Source organism: Mus musculus, chromosome 10, assembly GCF_000001635.26.
Source record: "Mus musculus strain C57BL/6J chromosome 10, GRCm38.p6 C57BL/6J".
NCBI classification, from domain to species: Eukaryota; Metazoa; Chordata; class Mammalia; order Rodentia; family Muridae; genus Mus; species Mus musculus.
Window position 1 is genome coordinate 127,759,139 of NC_000076.6, and position 11,681 is coordinate 127,770,819.

An 11,681-nucleotide genomic window follows, 5' to 3' on the forward strand; every position below is an offset into this window, starting at 1 on the left:
GTTCCACCCATGATGGAATATGCAGGCAGGCTAGGTGAGATACGGAAAGCAAGCCAGTCAAAAGAGTTCTTCCACGGCCTCTGCTTCAGGTTCCGTCATGATAGACCATAAACTGAATTAAACAAACACTTTCACTGCAAGTTGCTTTGGTCATAGTGTTTACCATGTCAATGGGAAGCAAACCAGGACAGTTTATCTTTGAGGTCAGATGCCACATTTGTGACCTTCACTCCCCAGTCCCAGACAAGGCAACTGATACCTTCTTGCCCTCTCTTATGGCATTAGTTTCCTGTGCTCCAGCAAGGAATGACAGTGATTTAGTCTGCCCAAGGAAATGAAATGTTGAGAAATGAATTTTGTTGTAAATTTGTCCAGAGTCCAAGGCTACATTTGCAATAGTGTTCTACCTATGCTCAGATGGGGCCATGGGCACACAGAGCCTGAGCCTGGGCCTTGACGGATGTGGGCCATGAGTCATTAGGCTTAGACGATCTCACACACTTAAGAGGGAAGAAATGAGTGGACCAATTAGAGAGGTGTTTTTTAAGTAGGAGGTGCCCAGGGGCATTTGCTTATCAGCACAGAAAATCAGCTTAAGGACTGGAGAAGTGGAGCAGGATTAAAGGAAAGAAAAGCAAGTTCTAGAGAGAGACAATCAGAGAGGAGCAGATCAGAGAGGAGCAACTGTCATACTTGCCAGAAGTCTGTAGGCTATGCTGCCTGCCACAGTTTTTTGCATTCCTATTACTCTCTGAAAACGGGGCAGGCTCATTTTGTCCTGAAAGCAGCTGTGTAAACCATGTGGCTCTACCTGGTTGCACTGGTGGGCCTGTGGACGCTCCTGCGCTTCTTTAGGGAGAGGCAGGTGGTGAGCCATCTCCAAGACAAGTATGTCTTCATCACGGGCTGTGACTCTGGCTTTGGGAACCTGCTGGCCAGACAGCTGGACAGGAGAGGCATGAGGGTATTGGCTGCATGTCTGACGGAGAAGGGAGCCGAGGAGCTGAGGAACAAGACATCTGACAGGCTGGAGACAGTGATCCTGGATGTCACCAAGACAGAGAGTATTGTGGCAGCCACTCAGTGGGTGAAGGAGCGTGTTGGGAACAGAGGTACCACTGAGATTCCTGTCTGTGTTGCTGGTTTGTCTCCCTGTTTGAAGGGGGCCTCCCCTTTATACTCCCTGGCCAGATCCCTAATGGGGCTTGGGGGCCCTGAAGTAACCCAGTACATCACCTGAGTACTCTCTCTCTTCCCTCTCCAGCCCCTACCTTCTGTCTCCCAAGTGCTCTGGTCTTGGTAAGAAGGTGCCCTGGTGAGGACTTACCCCTTCACATTCCTGTCTCTGCTCTGTCATCTTTTCTATGCAGAAAATCTAGATTGCTGGATGCCGCCTGTCACGTTAGAGCAGGGTACCTTTTGGAGCAGAGGATGGGACTTGGCCCTGGGCTGTGTGTGCAGGACATCTGGAGCCATGCTGGGGTGGATCACTTGAGTCAACAGCATACCTGCTCTTACCTTTCAGCTGTGTCCTCTGTGAAGGGAGACATGATCGTTCCGTGTACAGAGCAGGCCAGAGCAGCTTAAGGACTGACTTGGGGGACTAAATACTAGGAACGGGGTTGCTCTTCTTTGAATATTCTAGTAGTTAGGAAAAAACAAAAAACAAAACGGAGTGGTTTAAAGGAACCTAAGAATAAATAGAAAACATAGTCATTGTTCAAAACACTAGAGAACAGAAGAAATGTTAACTTGTGATCCACAACCTTGTGATCCACCCACCCAGTGGGTAAAAACTAGTAACACTTTGACCTGTATGTGTTAAAGTGAATACATTGTTTTCTCTTTAAAAAGGTGAGGACTTTTTAACCACTTCAATAACGTTTCTTTGAATGACAATATCTAATGAACTAGAAAATCCTAACCTTTAACAATACCCCACTGTTTTAACTTTTGAGTCAGAAACTCCCATTGTTTAGTACATTTATGTTTATGTTTGCTTCTTTTTTTTTTTTTTTTTGTCTCTGTAAGACAGGGTTTCTCTGTGTAGCCCAGGCTGTCCTGGAACTCACTATGTAGACCAGGCTGGCCAAGGTCTACCTGCCTCTGCCTGTGGAATGCAGGGACTAAAAGTAGTGCGCCACTGCTGCTGGGCTTGAGACAGGATCTCTATACAGAGCTGGCCTTGAACTCATGATCTTTCTGTCTCAGCCTCCTTTGCATGGGGATTGCAGGTATGTGTTGCCACCCCCAACTTGTTTCCTACATTTATGGTCATAAGTAGTATTCTTGTAAGCAGTTTTAGTAAACGTGTTTTAGGATTCTAAGAGTAAAGCGTCTTGGTTAAACAGTTTACATCTCTCTCTAGAAGGGCAAGGTATGATTTTTGGACTGATAGGGCACGCGGTTTTTGGACCAATTTTTCTTTTGGTTCTCTTTCTTTCTTCCTTCCTTTCTTTCTTTCTTTCTTTCTTTCTTTCTTTCTTTCTTTCTTTCTTTCTTTCTTTCTTCCTTCCTTCCTTCCTTCCTTCCTTCCTTCCTTCCTTCCTCTCTCTCTCTCTCTTTCTTTTTTTTAAAGATTTTTATTTATATGAGCACACTGTAGCTATCTTCAGACACCCCAGAAGAGGGCATCGGATCTCATTACAGATGGTTGTGAGCCACTGTGTGGTTGTTGCTGGGAACTGAACTCAGGACCTCTGGAAGAGCCCACAGTGCTCTTAAATGCCAAGCCATCTCTCCAGCCTGGACCAATTTTTCAAAGTTAGCAAGCACCACAGTTGCCTTATGTCGCTTAGTTGACCCTGCACGGTGGGTAAAAGTGAAGAGATGCTGTTGAGGGCCACAGCACTTACCAGGTGGCTGCTGGGGATTTGTAGTTTAGTGACTAGACAGACACTCGTCTGTGTCCTGTGGGAGAATGGAGAGAGAGAGAGAGAGAGAGAGAGAGAGAGAGAGAGAGAGAGAGAGAGAGAGAGAGAGAGAGATATGTTTTCTGAGGCAGAGGGTGGGGCTGTGCTGTAGCGTTGCCTGCTCCTTCAGGTTAGCCTTGTATTTTGTAAGCACCTCACAGAAGTTTCTCAGTATCGATGCTGGATGTGTCAAGGTGTGTGGGCCTGAAGACACACCCTCAGGTGGGGGTGCTGTCTACTTTGGTCTTATGCCATTTTTGTTTATTTGGTTGTTTAGAAAAGATCTACCTCCTGGGATTCACAGATTTATGGAGGCCATTGGGCCAGTAGGCTCCTGTCTAGATCTCCCCCGCCACCCCCCAGTTCTAGGATTACAAGCAAGCCACCGTTCTCAGCTTTTAAGGTGGCTTGTGGGCAATAGCTCAGGTCCTTATGCTTGGGAGGCGAGCACTGTGCAGACTGAGGTACAAATCCAGATCTTTACTCTTAGAGGCAGCGGTGTGTGGAACTGCTCAGAGAGCTCTGGAGATAGATAGGACTGAAAGAGTAAGGCTCTCACTCATCTCATCTCTGCAAGGATGGCACCAATCTGCGAAACAGAGTTCCATGGTTTCCACATTAACAAAGGTGACCGTGTCTTCAACATCTGCTCTTAAATTTAGCAAGAAGGGACTACCTGTTGGCTCCTACGAAAGAAGCTGGACCATGAAGACTTCAGGGATGAAGGTGTCCATGCTCTGAGCCATCATCAGTTTCAGGCATGAGTTCCTCTGCCCTGTGGATACCTTGTTCTTGTTCATTGCATCCTATTCTCCAGTAAACACGTGTCACAGTGTGCTTACCTTGTCCAATGTGCATTTCATCCATAATTAAACCTGTGTTGTGTGACTACACTCTCCTTCCACTGTCCCCAGGACTCTGGGGCCTGGTCAACAACGCTGGCATCTCCACCCCCTCGGGTCCCAACGAGTGGATGAAAAAACAGGACTTTGCAAGAGTACTGGATGTGAACCTGTTGGGCATGATCGAGGTGACTCTGAGCATGCTGCCCTTAGTGAGGAAGGCGAGGGGTCGTGTGGTCAACGTCTCCAGCGTCATGGGCCGAATGTCTTTCTTTGGTGGTGGTTACTGCATCTCCAAGTATGGTGTAGAGGCCTTCTCAGACTCCCTCAGGTACTGGAAGGGAAGGGGTCCCCGAGGGAAGCTTTGATAGGGTATTTATTTAATCACAGTCTTTATGTCCCCATCATGGGGTTGGAGAGATAGCTCAGAGGTAAAGAGAATTAGCTGCTTTCCTGAGGTCCTGAGTTCAAGTCCCAGGATCCACACGGTGGCTCACAATCATCTATAATGAAATCTATCTTTTTAAATAAATAAATAAAGAGCCTGCCCTTCATTGGAGGTAAGCAGTCATTCGCTTGGAATCACCTTCTCATGTCTATGGCTGAGGTAGGACTGAGCCATAAGTTCAGTTATTCTATTTATTTATTTGTTTAAGACAGGGTCTCACCATGTAATCTTGGCTGTCCAGGAATTCACTAGGTAGACCAGACTGGCCTCAAACCCTTACAGATCCATCCCCTGAATGCTGGAATTAAAGGTGTGTGCCACCATGCCAGGCGAGGTCAGTTAATAGTCTGGAGGAGGATGCAAACTTGGAACATGGTTTTTGAGTTAGAGTTGGACCTGAGGTAATGTGGGCAGAGTTTGGAGCCTTAATCTTTAGTGATGTTTAACTTGAGGATGTCCGAGGTCTTGAGGCAGACCGAGCATCTCATTCAGTCCAGTACGTACTTTTCCAGACTTACAAGAGTCTCCCATCAACTCACTGCACAATCACAAGGTTCTCTCTGACCTTAAACACACTGGCAGCTGAGAGCTTGAAAGTCTGGGGTTGGAGCCAGGGGATTACTGTGGCCATCCTTTGAAGTGGTTATCTCCAGTTAATCATTGGTGAGAGAGTAGTTATTAGTCTTTGGGTCCTATAGTAAGAGTCCAAACAGGAACCTGGCAGCCTCGTTAGGAAGACCACTGGGAAAATCTATCCACCTTAGGCTTGGTGTGATCATTAACTGACCAGAGAAAGCTGCTGGCCCCTATTTGACAAAAGGGAAAGTCAGGCGACACAGGCAGGAGGCTGAGTAGCTGAGCACGTGCAGGCTTGTGGGGAGTCTGAGGGCTCTTGGCAAGCAAGGATGAATGTTTATTATGAACCTGCCAAGGCAGATGGAAGAGGTTGAGCCAGGTAACCTGTCAGCTGCGGAGTCCAGGCTGACTGTGATCTGAGGCTCTAGGAAGATACCTACAGGATCCAGCCGGGAGCTGGCCTGTGAGCTTCCTGGGATGGGTTTGGGGAAGCAGTAGTGAGGAGGAGGTGCCTTGGGCAAGGACGAGCGACTTTTGCATCTGGCATTCATTGAGAAGTCTTACCTGCACCCGCCAAATACTGTGCGGCATTCACAAGCACAGAGGCGATGCCTGTACAAGCTCCATCCCTACTTGCTGCACATCCCCGATGCAAGCTTGTGACCATTCTTCACCACAGACTGTTACTGGCATGCTACGGCACTCTTATTCAGAGTCTTTTCATGGAAAGACCCCTCAAGCCCTTGACATCTGTCTGTCTTGCAGGAGGGAGCTCTCCTATTTTGGGGTGAAGGTGGCTATTATAGAGCCTGGAGGCTTCAAGACTTGTGTGACAAGTAGTGACAGGCTATCATCAAACACCAAGATGATCTGGGACAAGGCCAGCTCGGAAGTCAAAGAGATCTATGGCGAGAAGTTTTTATTATTCTGTGAGTGGATTTTGGGGGAACAAAGCCAACTTGAGTCTACAATTCTGAATCTATTGTTAGTGTTGCCAGCAGCCCCCCCCCCCCCGCCAGGTGTTTCTTCTGGTAGCAGGTGGGCACCTCACCACATAAAGGGAACCTGGCTACTAGACATGAGGCTATGGTTTATAGGAACCCCTCAATATAATGAGATCAAAGCTAAAACAGATACAGGAAGCAGTATTTTCCATGAGCCTGGACTTTCTCCAACTACTGGGGAGACTACATAATAATCTCAAGAGAAACACAGCAGGCTCAGTATTCATGGTTTTTCCTGGTGGCTTGGTTGTGGTCCTTGTGAGGAACTAGGACAGGCTGGGCTTGGGTTTCAGACACATGGATTCTCCCACATAGGGAACGGAAGTTCTCCTCTATGCTGCTGTAAGACAGGCGTGGTGGGAGCTGAATGACCACCTGAATCATTCCTCATTCTGCATAGATCTGAAAAACCTAAACGAATTGGACAAGAGGTGCAACAAGGACCTGTCTGTGGTGACTGACTGCATGGAGCACGCTCTGACTGCCTGCCACCCTCGCACTCGATACTCAGCAGGCTGGGATGCCAAGTTCCTCTTCCTCCCCTTGAGCTACCTGCCCACCTTTCTTGTGGATGCCCTTCTCTACTGGACTTCCATGAAGCCTGAGAAAGCCCTCTGAAGTGTTCACCTATGTGCATACCTGGGGAGATGTAGGTAGAGTGTGAGAGAGAGAATATTTAGGGGAAATTAGGAGGGTTGAGGGAGGGAGTTTATTAGTCTGGGGTTCTTAGTCAACACACTTCATCTCATTAATTCTCCTATGACACTACACAAGACTGATGATGACCAAATAAATAGGCAAAGAATTCTGCCAAGGGATTCAGATACAAAAGTGCTGGCTGATGTCCAGACTATGAGCATCATGGCTACCATGAAGGTCGACACAGATGAGGAGGCTGGGACCAGCTTGTGCCAAGCATTCTTCTGTGTCCTCCTCTGCAGGAAATGCACATGCCCTGGCTAGTTTAAACCCCTATGCAGCATGGAAGTGTCCCTGCTCTGAAGTCACCTGAGACCATGGTGTAGGGTCTGAGAGAGTCACTAATAAAGCCAGCACCCATGCCCTGGAGTCAAGTTGGCAGGCCCTGGGTGGGAGGTTCAGTTCCCGGTGATGAAACCTAGCAGAGGATGGAGACACCATTTTTTTTTAAAAATCATGGCTTCTTTTGGACTCTTTATTTTTAGAACAAAGTATGAGGTCATCTCCTGTACCCTGTGATTTAAATTATGGCTTTTCTGGTTAGTGAGGTTTGGATCACAGGGGTCAGGGTTGGCACAGGCCAGCAGGCTTTCTGAGTTGCAGACTCACTAAGTGACCATGCTTTCCTGCAGACCCACTAGGGGACCATCCCTTGCTGCAGACTCACTAATTGACCGTATCTTACCTGCATATTCACTAATTGACCGTATCTTACCTGCAGAATCAGGAAGTTGCCATCCCTTCCTGCAGACTCAATACATGATAATCAATTCCCTGCAGACTCACTAAGTGACCATCCCTTTCCTGCAGACCCATTAAGTGATCATTCCTTCCCTGCAGACCCATTAAGTCACCATTCCTTCATATAAGTATCACTAACTGACCATTATAATAAAACCCTTCTGATTTTCTGTCTGAACTTGTCCCAGGCCACTTCTCATGTCCCCTCCCTCTGTCCCACTGCCACACTCCTCCAGCAGCATGCAGAGATTGCCTTTCTTATCTCTTGTCTTTCATTTTATGGACAATATTTACAAAAGATCAAGGGTCTTTAACTCCCATAGCCTCTGAGGCCTGGCTCTGCCTGGTGCTAGGTTGGTGAATCTCAAGAATAGGCTGAGCAGGGACAGCATGTGTGGGAGAGACAGAATCCTGGGCTCAGTGCAGACTTGCCCTTGGGAGGGAATTCCATAGATGCCTGACTCCTCTTCTCTCAGTAGAAATGTGGGGGCTGAGGTGCCATAAGAGGAACTTGTAAATAAACGATAATTTCTGAATTAATGAAAATAGAAATTCCAACCCTATCATGTGCCTGGCCATCCATTTAATTTATGTTATTTTGAAAGCTTTGTTTTAGGACCTTTGAGCATATGTTTGTATATCTGTATGTTTCATGTGTGGGAGTGCCCTAAGATGTGAGAAGGAAGATGAGGGCCACTGGTTTCAAGAAGTTTTCAGCCATATAATGTGGGTGTCAGGAATTGAATTTGGGTTTGCCATAAGAGCAGGAAGCACTTTTTTTCTGATTTTTTATTAAATATTTTCTTTATTTACATTACAAATGTTATCCCCTTTCCTAGTTTCCCCTCCGAAAAACCCCATCCCCCCCCCCCACTCCCCTGCTCACCAACCCACACACTCCTGCTTCCTGGCTCTGGCATTCCTTTACACTGGGGCATACAGCCTTCATAGGACTAAGGGCCTCTCCTCCCATTGATGACCAACAAGGCCATCCTCTGCTACATGTGCGGCTGGAGCCATGGGTCCCTCCATGTGTACTCTTTGGTTGGTGGTTTAGTCCGTGGGAACTCTGGGGGTGCTAGTTGGTTCATATTGTTGTTCCTCCTATGGGGCTGCAAACCCCTTCAGCTCCTTGGGTCCCTTCTCTAGTTCCTTCATTGGGGACATGGTGCTCAGTCCACTGGATGCCTGAGAGCACCCATCTCTGTATTTGTCAGGTACTGGTAGAACCCTTCAGGAGACAGCTTTATCAAGTTCCTGTCAGCTCTTGTTGGCATCTACAGTAGTGTCTGGGTTTGATGACTGTATATGGGATGGATACCCAGGTGGGGCAGTCTCTGGATGGCCTTTCCTTCAGTCTCTGCTCCATACTTCGTAACTCCTTTCATGGGTATTTTGTTCTCCCTTCTAAGAAGGACCCAAGTATCTACACTTTGGTCTTCCTTTTCCTTTCTTTCCTTTTTTTGTTTTGCTTCTGGTTTGGTTTGGTTTTTTGAGACAGAGTTTCTCTGTGTAGCCCGGGCTGTCCTGGAACTCACTCTGTAGACCAGGCTGGCCTTGAACTCAGAAATCCACCTGCCTGTGCCTCCAGAGTGCTGGGATTAAAGGCGTGCGCCATCACGCCCATCTGGTCTTCCTTTTTCTTGAGCTTCAGGTGGTCTGTGAATTGTATCTTGGGTATTCGAAGCTTCTGGGTTAATACCCACTTTTCACTGAGTGCATACCATGTGTGTGTGTTCTTTTATGATTGGGTTACCTCACTCAGGATGATATTTTCTAGTTCCATCCAATTGCCTAAGAATTTCATAAATTCATTGTTTTTAACAGCTGAGTAGTACTCCATTGTGTAAATGTACCACATTTTCTGTATCCATTCCTCTGTTGTGGGACATCTGGGTTCTTTCCAGCTTCTGGCTATTAAAAATAAGGCTGCTATGAACATGGTGAAGCATGTGTCCTTATTCATGTTGGAGCATCTTCTGGGTATATACTCAGGAGTGGTATTGAAAGACCCCGTGAGGAGCCCCTTGCTCAAGCCTCAGGACAATAGCGGACACCCAAGAACTCATGAGAGACCAAGATTGATGCAAACCAGATGAGGCTTTATTCGGGGGAAGCCAGAGCTCTGGGAACGACTCATATCCCATGCAGGGATAGAGGAGTCAACCTCGAGGGGAAAGGAGTCCCAGTTTTTATAGGCCCTCAGGGGGGAAAGGAGAAGGGGGGATTTCCAGATCTAAACAATGTAAAATGATTGATTTCTCAAGAAATGGGTATGGGAGGGAAACAAGGAAAGAGTCTAATGTAGGTGCAGTAACTCTGGATTGGCCCCAGCTGTGGTTGCTGGGGAGATTTTCTGACTCTATCTTAGCAACCAATATCACAAACACCTGGCAGTGAGGTGCAGCAGTGGGCACACACCTGGGTTCAGGGAAGGGTCAGAACATTGGCAGACACATGGGTTCAAGGAGCGGCCAGAGCATTGTGCACCTCTATTTTTCTAAATCAGTGAAGCTACTTCTACTAACAATGAAATCTATTTTGCCAATTTCAGGGCTTCTGTGACCTTTTTCATTCTGTCAGGATCTTTCAGTATTACTGGGTCCTCAGGTATTACTATGTCCAATTTTCTGAGGAAATGCCAAACTGATTTCCAGAGTGGTTGTATCAGCTTGCAATCCCACCAGCAATGGAGGAGTGTTCCTCTTTCACCACATCCTCGCCAGCGTCTGCTGTCACCTGAGTTTTTGATCTTAGCCATTCTGACTGGTGTGAGATGGAATCTCAGAGTTGTTTTGATTTGCATTTCCCTGATGTCTGAGGATGTTGAACATTTCTTTAGGTGCTTCTCAGCCATTGGGTATTCCTCAGTTGAGAATTCTGAGTGTCCTTGCAATTGGGCATAGATGTTCAGAATTGAGAGTTCTTCTTGGTAGATTTTTCCTTTGATGAGTTTGAAGTGTCCATCCTTATCTTTTTTTTGACGACTTTTGGTTGAAAGTTGATTTTATCCGATATTAGAATGGCTACTCCCACTTGTTTCTTGGGACTGTTTGCTTGAAAAATTGTTTTCCAGCTCTTTACTCTGAGGTAGTGTTTGTCTTTGACATTGAGGTGCATTTCCTGTATGCAGCAATGTGCTGGGTGCTATTTACATATCCAGTTTGTTAGTCTACGTCTTTTTATTGGGGAATTGAGTCCATTGATGTTAAGAGATAGTAAGGAATAGTGACTGATGCTCCCTATTATTATTGATGTTATTTTTATGTTCATGTGGTTATCTATTATTGGGCTTGTTAAAAGATTATTTTCTTGCTTTTTCTAGAGTGTAGTTTTCCTCCTTGTTGGTGTTTTCCATCTGTTATCCTTTGTAGGGCTGGATTTGTGGAAAGATGTTATGTAAATTTGGTTTTGTCATGGAATATATTGGTTTCTCCATCTATGGTAATTGAGAGTTTTGCTGGGAATAGTAGTCTGGGTTGGCATTTGTGTTCTCTTAGGGTCTGTATGGGATCTGTCCAGGATCTTCTGGCTTTTATAGTCTCTGGTGAAAAGTCTGGTGTAATTTTGATAGGTCTGCCTTTATATGTTACTTGACCCTTTTCCCTTACTGTTTTTAATATTCTTTCTTTGTTTAGTATGTTTAGTGTTTTGATTATTATGTGACGGGAGGAATTTCTTTTCTGGTCCAACCTATTTGGAGTTATCTAGGCTTCTTGTATGTTCATGGGCATCTCTTTCTTTAGATTAGGGAAGTTTCCTTCTATAATTTTCTTGAAGGTATTTACTGGCTCTTTAAGTTGGGAATCTTCACTCTCTTGTATACCTATTATCCTTAGGTTTGGTCTTCTCATTGGGTCCTGAATTTCTTGGATGTTTTGGGTTAGGAGCTTTTTGCATTTTGCATTTTCTTTGAGTTTTCTATGGTATCTTCTGCATCTGAGATTCTTTCTTCTATCTCTTGTATTCCGTTGGTGATGCTTGCATCTGACTCCTGGTCTCTTTCCTAGGTTTTCTATCTCCAGTGTTGTTTTCCTTTGTGATTTCTTTATTGTTTCTATTTCCATTTTTAGATCCAGGATGGTTTTGTTCAGTTCTTTCACCTGTTTGGTTGTGTTTTTCCATAAATCTTTAAGAGATTTTTGTGTTTCCTCTTTAAGGTCTTCTACCTGTTTACCTGTGTTCTCTTGTATTTCTTTAAGGGAGTTATTTATGCCCTTCTTAAATTCCTCTATCCTCATCATGAGATGTGATTTTAAATCAGAGTCCTGCTTTTCTGGTGTGTTGGGGTAAGCAGGGTTCACTGGATTCTGATGATGCCAAGTAGTCTTGTTTTTTGTTGTTTACATTCTTGTGCTTGCCTTTCACCATCTGGTTATCTCTGGTGTTAGCTGGTCTTGCTGTTTCGGACTTTGGCTTGTCCCTCCTGCAAGCCTGTGTGTCAGTACTCCTGGGAGAC

The 11,681-nt window shown here is 45.7% G+C and overlaps 1 protein-coding gene across 2 annotated transcripts; it reads left to right on the forward strand.

Moving 5' to 3' along the window:
- Window positions 1-587: 587 nt before the first annotated feature.
- Window positions 588-9,161, forward strand: Rdh1 (retinol dehydrogenase 1 (all trans)). 2 transcript variants are annotated; one of them, NM_080436.3, is made up of 4 exons: window positions 625-1,112; window positions 3,827-4,085; window positions 5,544-5,707; window positions 6,183-9,161. In NM_080436.3, exons 1-4 carry the CDS (start codon window positions 800-802, stop codon window positions 6,398-6,400), a joined length of 954 nt encoding a protein of 317 aa, NP_536684.2. In that variant the 5' UTR covers window positions 625-799; the 3' UTR covers window positions 6,401-9,161. The 2 variants fall into 2 exon arrangements, with proteins under 2 accessions (XP_006513093.1, NP_536684.2); XM_006513030.4 differs by lacking the exon at window positions 5,544-5,707 and having other exon boundaries at window positions 588-1,112; window positions 6,183-6,335.
- Window positions 9,162-11,681: the final 2,520 nt, after the last annotated feature.

Excerpts from the sequence above, each read along its gene's own strand:
- Rdh1 (NM_080436.3), top strand. The coding sequence starts at position 800 with ATGTGGCTCTACCTGGTTGCACTGGTGGGCCTGTGGACGCTCCTGCGC. Across the intron at positions 4,086-5,543 it reads GCCTTCTCAGACTCCCTCAG|GAGGGAGCTCTCCTATTTTG; the intron begins GTACTGGAAGGG and ends TCTGTCTTGCAG. Across the intron at positions 5,708-6,182 it reads CGAGAAGTTTTTATTATTCT|ATCTGAAAAACCTAAACGAA; the intron begins GTGAGTGGATTT and ends CATTCTGCATAG.